The 25,529-nt window shown below is 46.5% G+C and overlaps 1 protein-coding gene across 1 annotated transcript in view; it reads right to left on the reverse strand.

The window, feature by feature from the left end:
* Nucleotides 1–3,131: 3,131 nt before the first annotated feature.
* The window catches only part of LOC124146994, a 68,126-nt gene continuing 45,728 nt past the window's right edge, over nt 3,132–25,529 (reverse strand). Inside the window, exons 30-46 of the mRNA XM_048382967.1 lie at nt 24,441–24,492; nt 23,580–23,647; nt 20,341–20,424; nt 19,835–19,908; nt 19,636–19,686; nt 18,225–18,277; nt 17,183–17,571; nt 16,185–16,332; nt 15,592–15,699; nt 15,190–15,262; nt 14,491–14,630; nt 12,866–12,963; nt 11,261–11,455; nt 10,665–10,780; nt 3,964–4,078; nt 3,696–3,821; nt 3,132–3,273 (exon numbers count right to left, since the gene is read on the reverse strand). Coding sequence (XP_048238924.1) covers nt 3,161–3,273; nt 3,696–3,821; nt 3,964–4,078; nt 10,665–10,780; nt 11,261–11,455; nt 12,866–12,963; nt 14,491–14,630; nt 15,190–15,262; nt 15,592–15,699; nt 16,185–16,332; nt 17,183–17,571; nt 18,225–18,277; nt 19,636–19,686; nt 19,835–19,908; nt 20,341–20,424; nt 23,580–23,647; nt 24,441–24,492 — 2,003 coding nt within the window. The 3' untranslated portion in view covers nt 3,132–3,160. The remainder of the gene's footprint in view (nt 3,274–3,695; nt 3,822–3,963; nt 4,079–10,664; nt 10,781–11,260; nt 11,456–12,865; nt 12,964–14,490; nt 14,631–15,189; nt 15,263–15,591; nt 15,700–16,184; nt 16,333–17,182; nt 17,572–18,224; nt 18,278–19,635; nt 19,687–19,834; nt 19,909–20,340; nt 20,425–23,579; nt 23,648–24,440; nt 24,493–25,529) is intronic.

The raw sequence follows: 25,529 nt of genomic DNA on the forward strand, positions 1-25,529 counted from the left end.
GGCGTCTTTTTATAGCTGTTAGATGATATAACACTACACTTACTGGTCTTTTTGCTCTGTTGGATGGAGCGTCTGCCTTGTCAGTTGTTCGATCCTCTGACAGCCTCCGTGGTCTAGTGGATAGAGCGTCCGTCTGGAAAGTCGAAGGTCGGTGGTTCGATCCTCTGACAGCCTCCGTGGTCTAGTGGATAGAGCGTCTGCCCGGGGAGTTAAAGGTCGGTGGTTCGATCCCCTGACGGCCTTCGTGGTCTAGTGGATAAAGCGTCTGCCCGGGGAGTTAAAGGTCGGTGGTTCGATCCCCTGGCGGCCTTCGAAGTCTAGTGGATAGAGCGTCTGCCCGGGGAGTTAAAGGTCGGTGGTTCGATCCCCTGACGGCCTTCGTGGTGTAGTGGATAGAGCGTCTGCCCGGAGAGTTAAAGGTCGGTGGTTCGATCCCCTGACGGCCTTCATGGTCTAGTGGATAGAGCGTCTGCCCGGAGAGTTAAAGGTCGGTGGTTCGATCCCCTGACGGCCTTCATGGTCTAGTGGATAGAGCGTCTGCCCGGGGAGTTAAAGGTCGATGGTTCGATCCCCCGACGGCCTTCGTGGTCTAGTGGATAGAGCGTCTGCCCGGGGAGTTAAAGATCGGTGGTTCGATCCCCTGACGGCCTTCGTGGTCTAGTGGATAGAGCGTCTGCCCGGAGAGTTAAAGGTCGTTGGTTCGATCCCCCGACGGCCTTCGTGGTCTAGTGGATAGAGCGTCTGCCCGGGGAGTTAAAGATCGGTGGTTCGATCCCCTGACGGCCTTCGTGGTCTAGTGGATAGAGCGTCTGCCCGGGGAGTTAAAGGTCGTTGGTTCGATCCCCTGACGGCCTTCGTGGTCTAGTGGATAGAGCGTCTGCCCGGAGAGTTAAAGGTCGTTGGTTCGATCCCCTGACGGCCTTCGTGGTCTAGTGGATAGAGCGTCTGCCCGGAGAGTTAAAGGTCGTTGGTTCGATCCCCTGACGGCCTTCGTGGTCTAGTGGATAGAGCGTCTGCCCGGAGAGTTAAAGGTCGTTGGTTCGATCCCCTGACGGCCTTCGTGGTCTAGTGGATAGAGCGGAATGTCGGTGGTTCATTTCCCTGGATCCCCTGTGCATGCAATCGTTATGATCTTGAACACGACGTTACACCCCATTTCCCCTCACCTCCCATCGTGTCAGTCTTTGCAGCATCATTGATGCATGCAGAGTTTATGGAGAGCGTTGCTGAAAGGCCGGATGTTTAGTACACAGGTTTTGGAAAAATTATTAACGCTTACACCTAACTTCACTTTAACACAAATTATATCCGTAGTTGTCAGTGTGTCTCGTCACCCCCTCTGTGTGGTGTCATTCCAAGCTTGTCTGTAGGGTATTATCACAGATGACCAGACCGTAAACAGGGACAGTCAGAGCAAAACTCTTTCAATGATGGGGTGACATCATGACATTGCTTGAATATTGCAACGGCGTAAAACTACGCTCGCTCACTCTGTCAGATCACTTCAGCTTCCGGAGATGTAAACAGTGGCCATACTCAGCACTGTACCTAAAAATAATTGTTTTTTGTGTGTAGAATTGTGGTAGTATCGTTCTATTTTCTTGTCCATTTAACCTACGATCGGTCATTTATCCTTCAGTGGGTGCCTTTCCTCACGCAATAGCCTTCTCTTAATATTTATGCGTGACCCTGAGGTCAAACTCCAAAACGAGGCTATCCCCGCAAGCTGTCAAAATGGCATCGGAGCATCGCTGTGCCCTCGAATGCGTTTCCGATGCGAGCTGCGAAACATCTATCAGTTTTCATCGTTGTTACGGTCGATTTATCTTTGCGGAAACGATGACTGGCAGCCATCCGACAAGTTGAAGGAAAGTTGTTCATCGTAAGTCATAATTTTCATTCATGTTTTTGCAAAAACTGATGAGCGAATATCGCCTATCAACTATTGATTTTATCGCTGCTTACATGACGTTTAAGTACGGAATACTCGTGCTTTTTTTTAAATACTCGTGCTTGTGATTTCTTTTCTCGTTACATAAATACTACGTTTTATATATGTATATATGAGAGAGAGAGAGAGAGAGAGAGAGAGAGAGAGAGAGAGAGAGAGAGAGAGAGAGAGAGAGAGAGAGAAATATCTAACCACTGGTCGATAAAGTGTTCACGGTAACAACGATCGTTCGTTCATTATCAATTTTGCTATTTTCAATATTTTGAACTACGTCGTTTTAACTTGACTTGTGTATATTTCTTTCAGGTATCGCGCGAGTGTGTTTGGGCATGGTTAATATCCTGCATTAGGAATAAACATAGTATTTATTCCCAGCACAGGATATTTACCTGCCCTAAGCAAACAAGCGTGTTAACCTCTTTATCATATAATGTCATTCTTCAATTCTGTGCTTGAAAATCACTTCCCCTCACTCACAAACAATACCTAAACATTGCGAGTTTTCCTGAAATGCGCGCATTAATATCTATTACGTCACAGGGTAAGTGATGTGTCAGTCGGACAGTGACAGTAGCCAATATAGTTCCAACTTAAATCTGTTTCTTATACAGTGGCGAAGCAACATATACGCAAAACAACAATTGTTTTTACTTGCCTTTTGCGGCAATCCATAGGTCTGTCCGCCAGAGTAACTGCCCTTTGTCAAAGGGAAGCTACTCTTACCCTAGTCTATGAGACGTCACGGCCTCTTTTCAGACGTTGTTGACAGTCGGCCTGTTCTGTCATAACATTAAGAAGTTTAGTCAGATGTACACACATCGCCAAGGTAACAATTCATACATATTTCGCCTAAATCCAACTATTTTTATTTGTGGGAAAGGTTTCAAGCCGCAGAGGTCTACAAGCACATATATGGCTACTGATCCCGCTTGGCTAGGCCTAGTTCTCTCGCAAAATTGTTTCGAAATTTATATCTTCAAAGTTGCCTCGTGTAAAACCTTGTCTGGAGTTTGACCTTGGGGTCATGCATAAATGTTAAAAGAGGTCTATGTCCCGTACAAGAAGTGACTGAATACGTGTGACACATGCGGTGCCAAATACAACCGCTACCAGGCATCATAGACTGGACATGCGTAAAAATTCGATAAATGACACCAAGGATAAACTGTCAACATGAATGGAGGGTTATCGTGTGTTTATTACATGTAGTCAGTCCTCCCCAGTACAGAAGTCATCGTCTTCACTGGACAACAGTGTGAACCCTTGGTGAGACGTCCCAAGCATATTGAAAGATTTCCGGCCCCGGAAACAGGATAATGTACCTGAAAGAAATATACAAGTTAAATATTGAAAATAGCAAAATTGATAATGAACGAACGATCGTTGTTACCGTGAACACTTTATCGACCAGTGGTTAGATATTTCATGGTAGACATCATGAATATATACTCTCTCTCTCTCTCTCTCTCTCTCTCTCTCTCTCTCTCTCTCTCTCTCTCTCTCTCTCTCTCTCTCTCTCTCTCGACAGGTTGCAGTGCAAGTATATTGTGTAAAAAAATTGCGCTTGTTCTGAATGAGTGCAATTTGTCATACAGATTAATGACATAAAACAGCTGACAGCGTAAAACAGTCCGTTACTATGGCAGTCACTTGTACAGTTAGTGGAGGTATTCGTTAACACGTTACTGTCCATTGAGCAGGCCACCAATAGCTAGTATATGTATGCAATATGTCCGTGTTCTACCTGATTCCATGAATCTGCTGACGATGAGGCCAGTGATGACACAGACAACCGGCAACGTTATCAACACAGCCACGACGACCAGGGTTACGTGATTCTCCTTCCCCTTGTCAGGAATGACAACTCTAGCTTAATAACAAAATTTTCAGATTAAGCGTACACACATGCAATGTTCTGTATATATCAAGGTTTTTTGGAATTACAGAGTAAACTTACATGAGACCATATCTAGGGCATTTAGATAATCCGCAAACATATAATATAGAGGTACCTGTTTCTTTACGAGAATCCATGCTGAGGCGCCAGACTTTGTGGGGATCGAGTTCTCCCACATACACAGCGTGGTCCGCGGAGTCCACTGTCACATCGTGGGGGTTCTGTAGCCCCTGTGTAACATGCGAAAACATGAAGTCAGCTGTCGCATCGTGGTCTCCAGAGTCAACTGTCACATCGTTGTCCTTGGAGTCAACTGTCACATCGTGGTCCTACGAGTCAACTGTCACATCGTGGTCCATGCAGTCAACTCCATCGTAAGGGTTCTGTAGCCCCTGTGTAACATGCGAAAACATGAAGTCAGCTGTCGCATCGTGGTTCACGGAATCAACTGTTACATCGTGATCTCCAGAGTCAACTGTCACATCGTGGTCCGTGGAGTCAACTGTCACATCGTGGTCCATGGAGTCAACTCCATCGTGGGGGTTCTGTAGCCCCTGTGTAACATGCAACAACATGAAGTCAGCTGTTGCATCGTGGTCCGCGGAGTCAACTGTCACATCGTGGTCCGTGGAGTCAACTGTCACATCGTGGTCCGTGGAGTCAACTGTCACATCGTGGTCCATGGAGTCAACTGTCACATCATGGTCCATGGAGTCAACTGTCACATCGTGGTCCATGGAGTCAACTGTCACATCGTGGTCCATGGAGTCAACTGTCACATCGTGGTCCATGGAGTCAACTGTCACATCATGGTCCATGGAGTCAACTGTCACATCATGGTCCATGGAGTCAACTGTCACATCATCGTCCATGGAGTCAACTGTCACATCGTGGTCCATGGAGTCAACTGTCACATCGTGGTCCGTGGAGTCAACTGTCGCATCGTGGTCATACGAGTCAACTGTCACATCGTGGTCCGTGGAGTCAACTGTCACATCATGGTCCGTGGAGTCAACTGTCACATCGTGGTCCTTGGAGTCAACTGTCACATCGTGGTCCGTGGAGTCAACTGTCACATCGTGGTCCGTGGAGTCAACTGTCACATCGTGGTCCATGGAGTCAACTGTCACATCATGGTCCATGGAGTCAACTGTCACATCGTGGTCCATGGAGTCAACTGTCACATCGTGGTCCATGGAGTCAACTGTCACATCGTGGTCCATGGAGTCAACTGTCACATCATGGTCCATGGAGTCAACTGTCACATCATGGTCCATGGAGTCAACTGTCACATCATCGTCCATGGAGTCAACTGTCACATCGTGGTCCATGGAGTCAACTGTCACATCGTGGTCCGTGGAGTCAACTGTCGCATCGTGGTCATACGAGTCAACTGTCACATCGTGGTCCGTGGAGTCAACTGTCACATCATGGTCCGTGGAGTCAACTGTCACATCGTGGTCCTTGGAGTCAACTGTCACATCCTGGTCCTTGGAGTCAACTGTCGCATCGTCGTCCTACGAGTCAACTGTCACATCGTGGTCCGTGGAGTCAACTGTCACATCGTGGTCCGCGGAGTCAACTGTCACATCCTGGTCCTGGGAGTCAACTGTCACATCCTGGTCCATGGAGTCAACTGTCACATCCTGGTCCTTGGAGTCAACTGTCACATCGTGGTCCATGGAGTCAACTGTCACATCGTGGTCCATGGAGTCAACTGTCACATCGTGGTCCGTGGAGTCAACTGTCACATCGTAGTCCGTGGAGTCAACTGTCACATCGTGGTCCATGGAGTCAACTGTCACATCGTGGTCCATGGAGTCAACTGTCACATCCTGGTCCATGGAATTGACTGTCAAATCGTTGTCCTTGGAGTCAACTGTCACATCATGGTCCTTGGAGTCAACTGTCACATCCTGGTCCATGGAGTCAACTGTCACATCGTGGTCCCTGGAGTCAACTGTCACATCGTGGTCCATGGAGTCAACTGTCACATCCTGGTCCGTGGAGTCGACTGTCACATCGTGGTCCGTGGAGTCAATTGTCACATCGTGGTCCGTTGAGTCAACTGTCACATCATGGTCCTGTGAGTCAACTGTCACATCGTGGTCCTTGGAGTCAACTGTCACATCATGGTCCTTGGAGTCAACTGTCACATCGTGGTCCATGGAGTCAACTGTCACATCGTGGTCCGTGGAGTCAACTGTCACATCCTGGTCCGTTGAGTCAACTGTCACATTCTGGTCCGTGGAGTCAACTGTCACATCCTGGTCCGTGGAGTCAATTGTCACATCGTGGTCATTGGCGTCAACTGTCACATCATCGTCCATGGAGTCAACTGTCACATTGTGGTCCCTTGGAGTCAACTGTTACATCATGGTCCGTGGAGTCAACTGTCACATCATCGTCCATGGAGTCAACTGTCACATTGTGGTCCCTTGGAGTCAACTGTTACATCATGGTCCGTGGAGTCAACTGTCACATCATGGTCCATCACATCATGGTCCATGGAGTCAACTGTCACATCGTGGTCCATGGAGTCAACTGTCACATCGTGGTCCATGGAGTCAACTTTCACATCGTGGTCCTACGAGTCAACTGTCAAATTGTGGTCGGTGGAGTCAACTGTCACATCATGGTCCTACGAGTCAACTGTCACATTGTGGTCGGTGGAGTCAACTGTCACATCGTGGTCCTCAGAGTCAACTGTCACATCGTGGTACATGGAGTTGATTCTCACATCATGGCCAAGGCGGTCAACTGTCACATCATGTTTCGTGGAGTCAACTGTCACATCCTGGTCCTTTGAGTCAACTGTCACATCGTGGTCCCCTGGAGTCAACTGTCACATCGTGGTCCATGGAGTCAACTGTCACATCGTGGTCCATGGAGTCAACTGTCACATCGTGGTCCATGGAGTCAACTGTCACATCGTGGTCCATGGAGTCAACTGTCACATCGTGGTCCCCTGGAGTCAACTGTCACATCGTGGTCCATGGAGTCAACTGTCACATCGTGGTCCATGGAGCCAACTGTCACATCGTGGTCCATGGAGTCAACTGTCACATCATGGTCCATGGAGTCAACTGTCACATCGCTGTCAATGGAGTTGACTGTCACATCGTTGTCCTTGGAGTCAACTGTCACATCATGGTCTTTGGAGTCAACTGTCACATCGTGGTCCTTGGAGTCAACTGTCACATCATGGTCCATCACATCATGGTCCATGGAGTCAACTGTCACATCATGGTCCGTGGAGTCAACTGTCACATCATGGTCCATCACATCGTGGTCCGTGGAGTCAACTGTCACATCATGGTCCATCACATCATGGTCCATGGAGTCAACTGTCACATCGTGGTCCATGGAGTCAACTGTCACACCGTGGTCCTTGGAGTCAACTGTCACATCATGGTCCATCACATCATGGTCCATGGAGTCAACTGTCACATCATGGTCCATGGAGTCAACTGTTACATCGTGATCCATGGAGTCAACTGTTACATCGTGGTCCGTGGAGTCAACTGTTACATCGTGGTCCGTGGAGTCAACTGTAACATCATCGTCCATCACATCGTGGTCCATGGAGTCAACTGTCACATCGTGGTCCATGGAGTCAACTGTCACATCGTGGTACTTGGAGTCAACTGTCACATCATGGTCCTACGAGTCAACTGACACATCGTGGTCGGTGGAGTCAACTGTCACATCGTGGTCCTCAGAGTCAACTGTCACATCGTGGTACATGGAGTTGATTCTCACATCATGGCCAAGGCGGTCAACTGTCACATCATGTTTCGTGGAGTCAACTGTCACATCCTGGTCCTTGGAGTCAACTGTCACATCGTAGTCCATGGAGTCAACTGTCACATTGTGGTCCGTGGAGTCAACTGTCACATCGTGGTCCATGGAGTCATCTGTCACACCGTGGTCCTTGGAGTTGATTCTCACATCATGGCCCATGCAGTCAACTGTCACATCATGTTTCATGGAGTCAACTGTCACATCGTGGTCCATGGAGTCAACTGTCACATCGTGGTCCATGGAGTCATCTGTCACATCCTGGTCCTCGGAGTCAACTGTCACATCATCGTCCATGAAGTCAACTGTCAGATTGTGGTCCGTGCAGTCAACTGTCACATCGTGGTCCCTTGGAGTCAACTGTCACATCGTGGTCCATGGAGTCAACTGTCACATCGTGGTCCATGGAGTCAACTGTCACATCCTGGTCCGTGGAGTCAACTGTCACATCCTGGTCCGTGGAGTCAACTGTCACATCATGGTCCATGGAGTCAACTGTCACATCGTGGTCAATGGAGTTGACTGTCACATCGTTGTCCTTGGAGTCAACTGTCACATCATGGTCTTTGGAGTCAACTGTCACATCCTGGTCCGTGGAGTCAACTGTCACATCGTGGTCATTGGCGTCAACTGTCACATCATCGTCCGTGGAGTCAACTGTCACATTGTGGTCCGTGGAGTCAACTGTCACATCGTGGTCCCTTGGAGTCAACTGTCACATCGTGGTCCCTTGGAGTCAACTGTTACATCGTGGTCCGTGGAGTCAACTGTCACATCCTGGTCCTTGGAGTCAACTGTCACATCGTGGTCCGTGGAGTCAACTGTTACATCGTGGTCCGTGGAGTCAACTGTCACATCATGGTCCATCACATCATGGTCCATGGAGTCAACTGTCACATCGTGGTCCGTGGAGTCAACTGTCACATCATGGTCCATCACATCATGGTCCATGGAGTCAACTGTCAGATCGTGGTCCATGGAGTCAACTGTCACATCGTGGTCCATGGAGTCAACTGTCACATCGTGGTCCTTGGAGTCAACTGTCACATCATGGTCCATCACATCATGGTCCATGGAGTCAACTGTCACATCATGGTCCATGGAGTCAACTGTCACATCATGGTCCATGGAGTCAACTGTCACATCGTGGTCCATGGAGTCATCTGTCACATCCTGGTCCTCGGAGTCAACTGTCACATCATCGTCCATGAAGTCAACTGTCAGATCGTGGTCCGTGGAGTCAACTGTCTCATCGTGGTCCCTTGGAGTCAACTGTCACATCGTGGTCCATGGAGTCAACTGTCACATCGTGGTCCATGGAGTCAACTGTCACATCATGGTCCATGGAGTCAACTGTCACATCGTGGTCAATGGAGTTGATTGTCACATCGTTGTCCTTGGAGTCAACTGTCACATCATGGTCTTTGGAGTCAACTGTCACATCCTGGTCCTTGGAGTCAACTGTCACATCGTGGTCATTGGCGTCAACTGTCACATCATCGTCCGTGGAGTCAACTGTCACATCCTGGTCCTTGGAGTCAACTGTCACATCATGGTCCCTTGGAGTCAACTGTCACATCGTAGTCCATGGAGTCAACTGTCACATTGTGGTCCATGGAGTCAACTGTCACATCGTGGTCCATGGAGTCATCTGTCACACCGTGGTCCTTGGAGTTGATTCTCACATCATGGCCCATGCAGTCAACTGTCACATCATGTTTCATGGAGTCAACTGTCACATCGTGGTCCATTGAGTCAACTGTCACATTGTGGTCCGTGGAGTCAACTGTCACATCGTGGTCCATGGAGTCATCTGTCACATCCTGGTCCTTGGAGTCAACTGTCACATCATCGTCCATGAAGTCAACTGTCAGATCGTGGTCTGTGGAGTCAACTGTCGCATCGTGGTCCTACGAGTCAACTGTCACATCGATGTACTTTGAGTCAACTGTCACATCGTGGTCCGTGGAGTCAACTGTCACATCGTGGTCCGTGGAGTCAACTGTCACATCGTGGTCCGTTGAGTCAACTGTCACATCGTGGTCCGTGGAGTCAACTGTCACATCCTGGTCCATGGAGTCAACTGTCACATCGTGGTCCGTGGAGTCAACTGTCACATCGTGGTCCGTGGAGTCAACTGTCACATCCTGGTCCGTGGAGTCAACTGTCACATCGTGGTATGTGGAGTCAACTGTCACATCATGGTCCGTGGAGTCAAATGTCACATCCTGGTCCGTGGAGTCGACCGTTACATCATTTGTGCTCTGTGTAACTTGAAACAAGATGGTGTCAGTGTGTCATAAAAGAATAGAGATAGTTGAGCTAGCTGTCACATGACAATTCATCTTCCCGAGGCAAGGGAGTTAATTGACTGTAAAAGTGAATTTTCCATCCTTGCAGAACTGGAATTTCTGGGCTCGATCGTAGCACCACCGGGCTATTACGAGTTATGTCCCTTCTACGTCCCTCCTATTGACCAATCAGATTTCACCTCTCATGTCACTTGCATTTACTTCAAACAAAATGGCGGAGCCCAGTCAACACGATTTGATCGATAATCAATCTGTATTATAGTTAAACGAGTCTAACTTCCCGAAATGCATTAAATTATGTGAGCACCTTCATTAAAAACATAAGAAGATTTTAAGATATCAGTTGACGCGGAGTTGGCGGTGCACATGCTTTGCAAGTCCTGCAGTCGACCTGTTTACGAACCGGATTTCGATTTCGTTACGCGATTTAGATTAACTCGATAGTCCCAACTCCATAATTCTAGCCCAGTTCGGCAAGGTTGGAAACTTGAATTTTCTTGTAAGTTATCTCTCTTGCCTCGGGACGATGATGGCAATGGTTTTGTAGGACCTCTGATGCTATCATTTACAAGTAAGACCCTGTTACCTCAGATACAGCATATCCTGTGGGATTTATCCACCCCAAATCGAAATAAGGGACTAGTTGGGATGGGGTTGGATGGGGAGACGGGACACGTGGTTCGGGGGTGAGTTTGCAGCTTACATCAGGGACATTCCACTGCTGCATCACTTCCCCCGTATCTATGGCAACTGTGACTCCATGGACTGTCGCCTTCTGGTCACCCGATGTATGCCCATTCACGACAAACAGGACGCCACCTACAACGAAATACACAATATGTGACTAAAGAACGTGAAAGAGTTTTATATCTGTCTTAATCCTTTATTCATAATGTTCTTAGATGACAACCCTGGTGGGTTGGGTTTACCCCAATTTCAATACTAATTCAACGTATTTTCTTCAGCTTAATGTCTTCCGTAAAATCCAACCATAGCTGGGCGTACTGGGATCCTAATCGTGTTTATCTTGGAGATAAAGGCAGCTGATAAACTAACTCTTTGACAACTAGGTCCTCAGAAACTACACAACTAAATCCTTAGTTTCCAAATTAAATATTTAAATTCTTAATAAAACGACTCCAATCAAGACCATCTCGTAAACATTCATGACAGTGAGCCTTTTCTCTTTGAATCTTTAAATAAAAACCTTTGCAATAATGGTTTGGGGGAAGCCCATTCTTTGACACATGTAAATCTTGGGTAACACTTGTTTAAGGTACAGTTTTTACACATTCCCACCATGAAGGGGGCAGTATTCTGTGGCCAGCACATACGGCCCCATCTCTTCACTGCTGATGATGAAGCTGAAACGCCCATCCAGATGAAAGCACTGTACCCGGCCGTGCATGCAGTCTGCCACACAGACCAGACCCCGGTCCTCGGCCACCGTGATGCTGGACACCATGTTAAACACCCCCGGCAACTCTTCGCCACCTGAAACATGACTTCATGAATGGTCATATTCCTTTAACCATAAAAAACAAACAACGTTCATGTACTGCTATGTCCGATCCATTTGTTTGTTGTTTAACGCAGCACTCAGCAATATTCCAGCTATATGACGGCGGTCTGTACATAATCGAGCCTGGACCAGACAATCCGCTGATTGACATCATGAACTTCGATCCACGCAATTGGGATACGATGACAGGCATCAACCAAGTCAGCAAGACTGACCACCCGATCCCATAAGTCGCCTCTTACGACAAGCATAGTCGTCTCTTAAGACAAGCATGGGTTGCTGAAGACCTATTCTAACCCGGATCATAACGAGTGAGGTCCGAGCCACAAAGCGACCACAGCGCTAGTACTGTCGTGAAGCGGGGCCCTGATTCCATCAACATCACTTTGCCGCAACTCTCTTCCACGACAATCTTATGACGTTAATACACTGCAGTCTGAATTGGAAATAGCGGCAAATAATTGAAAAGGAAGACTTTTAATCCGTTTTGAGTTATATCACAGCGTGGCACATTAATGTATGGGGTGTACATGTACACATGTGGCACATTAATGTATGGGGTGTACATGTACACATGGGGCACATTAATGTATGGGGTGTACATGTACACATGGGGCACATTAATGTATGGTGTGTACATGTACACATGGGGCACATTAATGTATGGGGTGTACATGTACACATGTGGCACATTAATGTATGGGGTGTACATGTACACATGTGGCACTTGGGTGAAACCGATGAGCACAGGAATGATGCTGACGAAGCGAGAAATTAACCATTTGATTCAACGATCAGCGCATATCCTTGCACGATTAAAGGACGCAACCTCTGCAAAATGCATTGACAACGTCATAATGATGACGTCTTTCAGAACGGGCCTGTACATTCTTTGCATTTTCCAGATGGCACAGGGATGTTTCTGATTGATTAAAACCTGCGTGTTCAAGGTGCCCGTGTGCCTAGAATATGTAGTGAACAAATTACTGACAGTGAATGACAGTTTTAACAGTGAATGTCAGTGGGTTGTCACATCAGCTGACAACAATAATATGGTTCATGTGATGTACCCACAAAACGAATCAAACCCGAATTGGTGCCGTCAAAAGATATGTTTTATCCATCGATCTACGCGACCGGAAGGTGACACATATACTCTCATCAATTCTTTCCTCCGTCGTCGGTGTCGGCGGGTCGGCCCAACTGCGTCAGGAACGGGGACACAAATACTCACAGCAACACTTTCCTCCGTCGTCGGTGTCGGCGGGTCGGCCCAACTGCGTCAGGAACGGGGACACATATACTCACAGCAACACTTTCCTCCGTCGTCGGTGTCGGCGGGTCGGCCCAACTGCGTCAGGGACGGGGACACATATACTCACAGCAACACTTTCCTCCGTCGTCGGTGTCGGCGGGTCGGCCCCACTGCGTCAGGAACGTGCCATTGCTGGAATACTTCACTATCCGGCCATTACAAAACCTGAAACAGAATCAGGAAACAAATGTCTTCAAACCCGGTAACAAGATGCACATTTGCCTGTGCGTACTCTCGATGGTACCTAAATGCACGGACGCCTATTTGGTCTTAGTCCGGACCCCTGTAGACTGGCACTTCCTGTTTAGTAATGCTCATAATTCGTTCACCCGAAAATGTGTCACAATGTCGCTGAGAACAGTACCGTCCTTAAAAAATCTTCCTTTGCCGAACTAGGCTGGAATTTCAGGGCTCGATCGTAGCACCACCAGTGACTATTGCGAGTTGTCTCCCTTCCAAGTCCATCCTATTAACCAATCGGATTCTACCTCTCATATCAATCAATCAATCTTTATTTCACGTACTGAAGAGGCCACAGGCCTATAGTACAATTTGAAGAATATACAATTTTATACAATTTATGTACATATCTCACCAAATCACCTCACGTCATTCCACATCGCATCTCAACACAGTCACATAATTTCACACATACAGTACAATACCATACCCTGTAATTTCATAATTTCTATTTTACCATATCACAACATATTCTATAACATCATATCATATTGTATCATTATTATAAAATCATACTATATAGTATTATTTCATATACCATTATCATATCATAACATACCATACATACCATCGTTCCATATATCACCCCTATATTATATCACATTTCAACATGTCATATCAAACAACACATTAGCCATTTCATAGCTTGTCCCATCATATCTTATCATATCATACCATATAATGCCATGTCATTCCATGCCAATTAATATCATATCAATCAATCAAAATGTATTCAACACTGGACGACCGCAAGCCATATAATATGTACACTAAAAAACAGTATTTACCCAATTTCTATAATACACATAACATATTGCATCATATCCCCTCATGTATCATATCACACCACAACACTTATCATATCATATCACATCATGTCATGTCACCTCTCATATCACTTGCATCATTTGCTTCAAATATAACGGCGTCGCCCAGTCCATACGATCTGATCGATAGTCATACTTTATATTGTTATAAAACGGGTCTTTCTTCGCGAAGTGCATCAAATCGTGAGAACTTAATTAAGAAAAAAGATTTGGCAAATATCTGTCGACGCCCATTTGACGGTATACATGATTTGCAAATCCTGCAATCGACCGACTTAATCACGGCAGTTTTATCGATTCGTCACGCGATTTTGACTGGACTGTGCATAGACTCCTTAGTACAGCCAAAATTTAATTCCAGCCTAGTTAGCCAAAATGCGAAACTGGACTTTTATAGACACGTAACTCCCTTCCCTCGGGGAGGTGTTCTTGATAACGAGGTTTCTCTGTCTAAGGATGATTAAATCCGTGAGAATTCAGGGAGACATAAAGTCCCCGGTACGTTTTACTTCATTAGAAAAAGCGATGGTTGCGGTTTTTACAGGAGGGCCGTTGTCCTTTTTATTAATACACAAACATGAAGGTTTACATGCATGCAAGATCCCGTGGTCAGTATGACACTGACCCGTCAGCCACGTAGAAGTCCCCGGACTCCAGGACAGCGACGTCCGAGGGCTGACAGAAGTGTCCCGTGTCATCACCCGGCACCAGCCGCTCCCCCAGGACCAGGTCGGGCACCGTGCCGCCCCGGGGGATCCTCATCACCTGGGGACAGATGACGCTTACATCACTTGCAACAACTTCAGATGTTGAACCCAACTTATATAACGTGCAGTACAGACTGGCACAACCCACCCTCAGCAGCAAGCATAGGAACATACACAGTTTTGCACATCTAGCTCATAGGTTAGTTCTAGTTCCAGGTCTGTCGTAATTTGACTGATTTCAGGAAAAAGTATGTTTTGTATTTGATAAGGCAGTCAATATAAAACATATGTTAACATTAAAGCTGTTAAATGTTTTAAATAACCGAGATTATAAAGCCAAGTGGACGTTATCAAGAGCTTCGATATGCACAATATATTGTTATACATCGATACAAACGTTGATGTTGTTACATACATATATGCAATCGTCACAATGTGTAAACAATCTCCTTCACTCATAACATAAGCTGAAAACTTACGGTGATAGTGCCTATTGACAACGAAAAAACTGAATTAATTAAACTGTCCATCTCGTCGTACTTCGACAGTAAGTTACTCGTAATCCAATGTGAATGATAACATGACCAGAACAGCAATAACAGCGTAATGTGATGTACCTGGTGCAGTCCTGCGTCGGTGACCCATAGGTTTCCCCGTGAGTCCACCTCGATGCCGTGAGGCAGGTAGAACCTGAAGCATAAACAGCGTGAGTTCTGAGTAAACCATAGTGTCATCACTGTGGAAGAAAGGACAAATCTTTAATGCTTTGTTGAATGACTAATAAATTACATGTTTGCTCCATGTTTGGAAAAAAAGAAGATAGATATTGTCCCCTGCTTAAGTGAATGTTTGCTCTGTACCAGTGTATGTTGTAGTAGTAATAATAATGATAATAATAATAACAATAATAATAATGATAATAATAATAAAGCAGGGGAGCACTGATGATGACACTTTCAAAAGTCTTATATACCCCGGACATGAGTGCCTGTAGTGGACCGGACACCGTAAGTACTCACTGGTTCCTGCCAAACTTTCTGATCAGTTTTCCCTGCCTGTTCAGAACCAGAATGACATCCTCTTGGATAGGCGTGGGTGCCAGCATCTTGTTGTCTCTGTCAAAGGTTCTGCAATGATATTTGGGGAAGCTATACCATGACAAAGGGAGGCGGCACCAGCACTCTCTACAATAAATACCCAACGTCGGAACTCATCAGCCCGCGTCATCAAAACCTGTACTGTTGAGCAATGGCCCAAAATCATAAGCAAGCTTTATAGAAGATACTTTCTAAAATGATGGAAAACACGGCTAGAAGTCCGATTTTAAAATAGTTTGTTTGTTGTTAAACGCTGCACTCAGTAATATTTTAGCTATATGAACGCGATTTGTAAATAATCGAGTATGGACCAGTCAAGCCAGTAAGTGATATCATGAGCATCTACGCAACTGGAATACGATGATATGCATCAACCAAGTCAGCGAGTCTGATCACCCGATCCTGTTAGTTGCCCCTTACCACACGCTTCTAACCCGGATATTCTCGGGGAGATTTTTAAATATGTTCACTTGTATACCAACCTGGCATGTGTCATGACCTAAAGAACGACTCACCCTGCCGTCCACGTTCTTGATCCCCTGTGGAAGATGTACACGTTGCCGTCCCTATCTGTGGCCACGCCCACTACTTGCCCCAAGGCCAGATGGTCAGATGGCCAGGAGGCATCCATCACCAAAGGATGAGGGGGAACAACTGGCGTGACTGGAAAGAAGCCAACACGTGACACTACAAGTTCATATTTGGAGAATAGGTCGTCAGTACGCCGTGGAGACAAGCGGACTTGCTTGACAACGGTAAAAGGATCTGTACAGAAACGTCACCTTTACAGTACCTTTTGAGTAATATGTGAAGTCTCGAACGAAGTCAGATCATTTGCCTATGGTTAGAATCTTGAGAAATATTGTATCACCGAGTCTAATGGCCCCCAACAAGTCAAATGTGTCTGTATACAACAGTTACTTGTTGTTTAGACGTGGAACAGAGAGGCCGTTTATATTATGCTCTTATGCTATTATGCTCTGATGTATCTGTTGAAATGTTAAAGTTGTTACTTAACAACGACGAAATGCACTATAAGTTCAGTTCATTACGTTGACCTCATGGTTTGGCACAGATTGTGCAAAGCTTAAATCAGAGAAGTAGAGACTGCTTAGATAACATTTTCAGAGAAGTGTGATTCAAATCTACGAAATTGCTTGGATGTAAAATATGATTTTATACGATGTTGTCAGGTATAGCGTGAGCGTTACCTTTTCGAAGTTTTCATTTGTATGTTTTTTTGTTCATTGACGCCGCAATCAGGAATGTTCCAGCTATATAATGACATATGGATCCAGCTACAACGGCCGAATGATCCAGCTATATAACGGCTTGTTGACTGTGGACGAATCTGGGCTGACAAACCATTGGTTGAAACATGGACGACACGTCACGCTGATTGGGTACGATGGCACACATGCAACATAGTTTGCGAATCCCACCACCAGATACAATGCAGTCGCTTCTTTAAAAAGCAAGGGGCTCATTATTTCAATGTGGTTCAGACAACTACCCGTCTTTACTGTGCTCTTCTCTGATGCAGATTTTGTAGATTGCTGCTGATGGTTCTGCTCCTCACGTGTCCGACCATCCAGTGTGGGTGCTGGGGACAGAGGGACGTCCAGTGCGGGTGCTTGGGGCAGGGGGACGTCAAGTCCAGGTGCTGGGGACAGAGGGACGTCCAGTGCAGGTGCTTGGGACAGGGTGACGTCAAGTCCAGGTGCTGGGGACAGAGGAACGTCCAGTCCAGGTGCTTGGGACAGAGGGACCTCCGAGACGGCAGGAAGGTCCTGCACACGTCCAGGGTGTTGGTTGGCTCTGCAGTGCCCCTGCGACATCTCCACGCTGGAGGGGGTGTAGTACATCAAATAGAACTGGCACATCTCGTCAGAGTCTTTAGGTCTTCGACACGAACAGAAAGGCGATCACAATAGAAGATGGCATCATGGACGTTTTTAGAATACAACTTTGTGGTGTAGGTAATGCCATTTAGTACCTTGTCGGACATTACCGCCAGGGCCCGTTCCACAAAGCGATCTTAGCGCTAAGGTAGTCGTAAATCCCATACTTTAACATAGGCTTACGATCATCGGAGCGCTGAGATCGCTTTGTGGGACGGGGCCCAGGTCACAGCGAATGTGTGACCAGTACCAAAGCAAACGAAGGATGATCGAACCATTGTCTCCCATTAATTGAGCTATGGTAATACCATCAAGGTGCTCTTCTGAAGACTCGTCTATTGATCACGACAAACATCAGGTGTCAGTAGGTGAGTGATTGTGAGTGATTGTAATAATCGAGTGTGCGCCAAATCACCCAGTGGTTGACATCAAGAGCCTCATTGGACGTCACTAGGGTACGATGCCACAACAACCGGGTCACACATTGAAACTATCCGTCCCACATTTTCACGGACATTTAGAACAAGCATCGGGCACTGTGACCCATGGCGCCCTGGAATCCCGAACAGAAGAATTTAGTACAAGTGTTCAGAAATAGTTATTGTGCCAAGCCTGAGATATGAGCAAGTAATTCAATTATGAAGAAACACATACCCTTTGTTGGTGACCGAGTCGCGACCTCTTGAGTCGTAGGAACATCGGGCAACCTATAGGGTACATAGAGCAGGTGACCAACAACATAAGCAGATGACCAACAACACAATCAGGTGACCAACAACACAAGCAGGTGACCAACAACACAAGCAGGTGACCAACAACACAAGCAGGTGACCAACAACCAAGCAGGTGACCAACAACACAAGCAAGTGACCAACAACACAAGCAAGTGACCAACAACACAAGCAGATGACCAACAACACAAGCAGGTGACCAACAACACAAGCAGATGACCAACAACACAAGCAGGTGACCAACAACACAAGCAGGTGACCAACAATACAATCAGGTGACCAACAACACAAGCAGGTGACCAACAACACAAGCAGAAGACCAACAACACAAGCAGATGACCAACAACACAAGCAGGTGACCAACAACACAAGCAGATGAACCAACAACACAAACAGGTGACCAACAACACAAGCAGGTGACCAACAACACAAGCAGGTGACCAACAACACAAGCAGATGACCAACAACACAAGAAGATGACCAACAACACAAGCAGGTGACCAACAACCAAGCAGGTGACCAACAACACAAGCAGATGACCAACAACACAAACAGGTGACCAACAACGCAAGCAGGTGACCAACAACACAAGCAGGTGACCAACAACACAAGCAGGTGACCAACAACACAAGAAGATGACCAACAACACAAGCAGGTGACCAACAACCAAGCAGGTGACCAACAACACAAGCAGGTGACCAACAACACAAGAAGATGACCAACAACACAAGCAGGTGACCAACAACCAAGCAGGTGACCAACAACCAAGCAGGTGACCAACAACACAAGCAGGTGACCAACAACACAAGCAGGTGACCAACAACACAAGCAGGTGACCAACAACACAAGCAGGTGACCAACAACACAAGCAGGTGACCAACAACACAAGAAGATGACCAACAACACAAGCAGATGACCAACAACACAAGCAGATGACCAACAACACAAACAGGTGACCAACAACACAAGCAGGTGACCAACAACACAAGCAGGTGACCAACAACACAAGCAGGTGACCAACAACCAAGCAGATGACCAACAACACAAGCAGATGACCAACAACGCAAGCAGATGACCAACAACACAAACAGGTGACCAACAACACAAGCAGGTGACCAACAACACAAGCAGGTGACCAACAACACAAGAGACTGTCAATCGAATCTTTGTTTGATGCGATAGAAGCAATACAGATTACAGGAAACTGGCTCGTTGCAGTAATTAAAAATATACAATATTGAGACAAGTAGCTTACATGAAGTTGTGTGTCATTGTATTAATAAATTATATCTACCGGAACCTGTGTGTTATTATATTAATAAAGTGTGTCTTACCAGTTCGTCGCCAAACTTTACAATATAACTTCCATTGACAGGATAAAATGCCTAAAAGAAAACAACGGAAAGGTATTAAAAAGATCATAAATTCTGACTATTACAAATCAGTAAACAAGTATTGCCTGAATACCAAAGAACACTGAACATATCCAACAATCCACGAGGAAGGTGTCTCCATGACCGTGGGATGTCCTACCTGGGGCCACTGTTGGTTGCCTCTGCCGACCGCATGCCAGGTGTTGTTGAACATGTACCCAGCGATAACCTTCCCTGGAAAAGAGATGTATAGAAGGTTAATCACTTGATTAGGAAACTACATGTGCTGACAGAGCTAACAGCAGTGTCATTGGCTGGCCATACGCGGTCAGATTCCACACGAATAGCAGAGCACGGTTGTCAGTGACGACATCGGGTGTCAGTGAGAATCGTGTAAAACGTACAACTACAACCACTAGTACTGCCGTTGATATTACTAGATGTATTCCCCAGGGAGTTGAGAATGATAACTGGAATGAAAACGGATCAACTGGTCGGGGGGGGGGGGGGGGGGGGGGGTCACCTTTATTATTTAGTGTACAAGTTCAGTCATGTCTATTACAACCGCTGATACATCCACTTATTATGTCAAAGTAGACAAAGTAACTTGTGTAGGACACAACTGACTACAAGCAATGCGTGGTATTAAATAACCGGTCAACCTACCTAGACCGTGAGAGTGAGTTCTGTAGGCGAAGGGGTAGATCGGTTGTGGTTCCTGGTAGGTGCAACTCACGTCGACGTGGGCGTCTGTGGAGGAGAGGTATCCTGTCACTTTGAAATGTAGAACCAGAGTTTTCTTTTCACCACTGAGGTACACGTGTACTTATATGATATTCCATTGAGCGAAGAACGGGACATCCGCGCTGGCCGTAACAGCCGACTAGGTGTAATCGGGTGGTTACAAGGTGTACCCCGTGGGGTACGGGGTCGTGTGACCAACTGGATCGGTGGTCAGGCTCAGTGGTCAGGCTCAGTGGCCAGGCTCAGTGGTCAGGCTCAGTGGTCAGGCTCAGTGGCCAGGCTCAGTGGTCAGGCTCAGTGGTAAGGCTCAGTGGTCAGGCTGTGATTTCGTTAATGGAGTGTCATCGTGGTTCGTTGTTTACAATATCGATCACTGAATTGTCAGGTCCAGACTCCATTGTTTACAAGCAGCCGTCATATGGCTAGAATAGCCGAGTGTGGCGTTTGACAAAAAACAAACAAACGTATGCCATGTATCCCTATCGGTCTGTTGGGTTCAGCTGCATTTATATACTTGATATTTTTTCATACGCCTCAGAAGTTGTTGGATGAAGGTTAAAACATTCAAGGCATCAGAAATGCTTTCTAAAGCTTATTGGTAAACATGTGGAGGACATTTCCAAATATGATGCATCAGTGATAAAAGTTATGTCCGACGCTATTCCCTATTTTGGCTTGTACCATATGTTCCCGTGTTTCTCCTGGTGAACAATTGGCTTGCCTTTGCATGTGTTTGTGACGGTTGTCACCTGGGGGCAAGATACGTACACCTGGTATCATCACTATCATGTACGGAATCGTACAGTCGACTCTGCTTTGGGCAAATATTTCTGTTGAATAGGGAAAGTGTTCCGTCCCTTTTATTAGTGGTTATATTACTCACTGCAGCGCACAATACCATTCACTCACTCACTTTCGTTATGTACCATTATGAAGTGATGGAAATAGCTCAACCATGGCCGCCGCTAAATAAGTAGGTCTGGACAAGACAATAAGAGGTTAACACTATGAACAACGTCCTACGTCGTTGGGGGCGATGATGACCGACATTGACAATCTCACCGAGCCTGACCACCCCTAAAATAGTCATATCTCACAGAGCCTGGCCACCCATACCGAGCTTGACCACCCATACAGAGCCTGACCACCCATAACATAGTCACATCTCACAGAGCCTGGCCACCCATACCGAGCCTGACCACCCATAACATTGCCACATCTCACAGAGCCTGACCACCCCTAACATAGCCACATCTCACCGAGCCTGGCCACCCATAACATAGTCACATCTCATCGAGCCTGGCCACCCATAACATAGTCACATCTCACCGAGCCTGACCACCCATAACATTGCCACATCTCATCGAGCCTGACCACTCATAACATAGCCACATCTCACCGAGCCTGACCACCCATAACATAGTCACATCTCACCGAGCCTGACCACCCATAACATAGCCACATCTCACCGAGCCTGACCACCCATAACATAGTCACATCTCACCGAGCCTGACCACCCATAACATAGCCACATCTCACAGAGCCTGGCCACCCATACCGAGCCTGACCACCAATAACATAGCCACATCTCACCGAGCCTGGCCACTCATAACATAGCAGCCACATCTCACCGAGCCTGGCCACCCCTAACATAGCCACATCTCACAGAGCCTGACCACCCATAACATAGTCACATCTCACCGAGCCTGACCACCCATAACATAGCCACATCTCACAGAGCCTGGCCACCCATAACATAGCCACATCTCACCGAGCCTGGCCACTCATAACATAGCAGCCACATCTCACCGAGCCTGGCCACCCCTAACATAGCCACATCTCACAGAGCCTGACCAACCATAACATAGTCACATCTCACCGAGCCTGACCACCCCTAACATAGCCACATCTCACCGAGCCTGACCACCCATAACATAGCCACATCTCACCGAGCCTGACCACCCATAACAAAGCCACATCTCACCGAGCCTGGCCACTCATAACATAGCAGCCACATCTCACCGAGCCTGGCCACCCCTAACATAGCCACATCTCACCGAGCCTGACCACCCATAACATAGCCACATCTCACCGAGCCTGGCCACTCATAACATAGCAGCCACATCTCACCGAGCCTGGCCACCCCTAACATAGCCACATCTCACAGAGCCTGACCAACCATAACATAGTCACATCTCACCGAGCCTGACCACCCCTAACATAGCCACATCTCACCGAGCCTGACCACCCATAACATAGCCACATCTCACCGAGCCTGACCACCCATAACAAAGCCACATCTCACCGAGCCTGGCCACTCATAACATAGCAGCCACATCTCACCGAGCCTGGCCACCCCTAACATAGCCACATCTCACAGAGCCTGACCACCCATAACATTGCCACATCTCACCGAGCCTGACCACCCGTACCCTAGCCACATCTCACCGAGCCTGACCACCCATACCATTGCCACATCTTACCGAGCCTGACCACCCATAACATAGTCACATCTCACCGAGCCTGACCACCCATAACATAGTCACATCTCACCGAGCCTGACCACCCATAACATAGCCACATCTCACCGAGCCTGACCACCCATAACATAGCCACATCTCACAGAGCCTGACCACCCGCAACATAGTCACATCTCACCGAGCCTGGCCACTCATAACACAGCCACATCTCACCGAGCCTGACCACCCATAACATAGCCACATCTCACAGAGCCTGGCCACTCATAACATAGCCACATCTCACAGAGCCTGGCCACCAATAACATAGCCACATCTCACAGAGCCTGGCCACCCATAACATAGCCACATCTCACCGAGCCTGGCCACTCATAACATAGCCACATCTCACAGAGCCTGACCACCCATAACATAGCCACATCTCACCGAGCCTGACCACCCATAACATAGCCACATCTCACCGAGCCTGGCCACCCATACCGAGCCTGACCACCCATAACATAGCCACGTCTCACGCTAAACAATCAAGTGCCGTGACAGGGCTTTATCAGCAGTAGTTGACTGTATTTTACTATGTAAAGGAGAAACGCTGACACACAGACAGTGCGTTGCGTTTTCATATAAATAACTCCCTGTATATTTTTAGAACTTACACATCTATCACCAGGTGTTCTACATACTTACTGGGTGTATTCGGCGGTATGGCAAACCGTATGCTCTCCAATAAATATATTCCTGCTGCATATTTCTGTCTGCAACGATACATATAGGCGCACTGAAGTAACTGCATGCATCAAAAAACGTAAATCAAAAAGCTCTGGCTTACTGTCTGTGTGAAGTACTGAAAGTCGTGGTTTCGTATTGGTTTTATCATATACATCACTCAATACCACTGGAATTCAACAGATTGGAATGTAAATACGCCCCACACCAACTTAAGATACTGCATTCAATTATTTCGTTTAATGTACAAGTCTAGATACCAACAAAATGTTTTGCCCATTTGTTTGGATTTCTTCAGGTGGTCTAGAATTATTATACTTAAAAAAACATATAATAACCAGGGGAATATTGTATTGTATGGCGTCTGTGAAGGAAACGACTATTCTGAAGTTATGGACTATATGTTATTTCTAGCTATATTTATTATATACCAGTCTAAAGTAACTGAAACGTAGCTGTCATTGTAACATATTCCTACAAGCCGTGTTACCGTACGCTACAGATGACGTAAGTATATTAAGTCACCCATCAAGGCAATGTGATGAGCGGCAGTGTTATCGCACGCTACAGATGACTGAAGTATATTAAGTCACCCATTGGTTCCAAACTAAAAAAACGTTCTCGATGCCAATTAATAAAAAGTATTATTGGAAACAATATCCCAGGATCCGCCTGTCCACGTGGTATTATACCACGGTTGTAAAAACGTAGAATCATGGTGTTATAAAGATACTAAAAATGATTATATGTATAGTTGATATATGTTCTGCTCTTCGCAAGTATTATTCACCAACATACCGAGAAGGATGACACTGTCCTTACCGTTCTGGTGTTATAAAAATGCGGATTCCGGAGAAGTCTTTCGGTGCAGATTCTGAAATCAGAATTACATTAACATTACAGAAGAGGAAATATGCTGTGACGTGCTGCCCATTCCCAGTGAAGACTCTGCAAGGAAGACAGGACTATCTGTGCATGGGAGCTGGCACAGAAAGGTAGGTCTTGTATGACTTGAGAGGACATACGAGTTCTAGGTCACGTCGGCAATATTCCCAGCCAAGGTGTGACCTGGAGTGCTTGACACAAACATAAGACTGTCAACTGACAGGAGCCTAGTCCTCCAGCACATTGTCAAGGTGCGTGTGTCCGCATTGAAAAACAGAATAAACTAAATACAAAACCGTCAGAAAAATAACACATGGTATGACAGTAACACTGGTTTATGGGGAGATGTACACTAAGAGGGGTTCTTGCCCAGGAGTGTACCTCAGAGGTGTGACAATACCTACCCTATACATCAGAGGTGTGACAATACCTACCCTATACATCAGAGGTGTGATAATACCTACCCTATACATCAGAGGTGTGATAATACCTACCCTATACATCAGAGGTGTGATAATACCTATCCTATACATCAGAGGTATGATAATACCTATCCTATACATCAGAGGTGTGATAATACCTACCCTATACATCAGAGGTGTGACAATACCTACCCTATACATCAGAGATGTGACAATACATACCCTATACATCAGAGGTGTGACAATACATATTCAATACATCAGAGGTGGTGCAATACCTACCCTATACATCAGAGGTGTGACAATACCTACCCTATACATCTGAGGTGTGATAATACCTACCCTATACATCAGAGGTGTGACAATACCTACCCTATACATCAGAGGTGTGGTAATACCTACCCTATACATCAGAGGTGTGGTAATACCTACCCTATACATCAGAGGTGTGACAATACCTACCCTATACATCAGAGGTGTGACAATACCTACCCTATACATCAGAGGTGTGGACCCTATACATCAGAGGTGTGATAATACCTACCCTATACATCAGAGGTGTGACAATAACTACCCTATACATCAGAGGTGTGGCAATACCTAC

This window comes from Haliotis rufescens, unplaced genomic scaffold (genome assembly GCF_023055435.1).
Source record: "Haliotis rufescens isolate VD_foot unplaced genomic scaffold, xgHalRufe1.0.p SCAF_1, whole genome shotgun sequence".
NCBI lineage: Eukaryota > Metazoa > Mollusca > Gastropoda > Lepetellida > Haliotidae > Haliotis > Haliotis rufescens.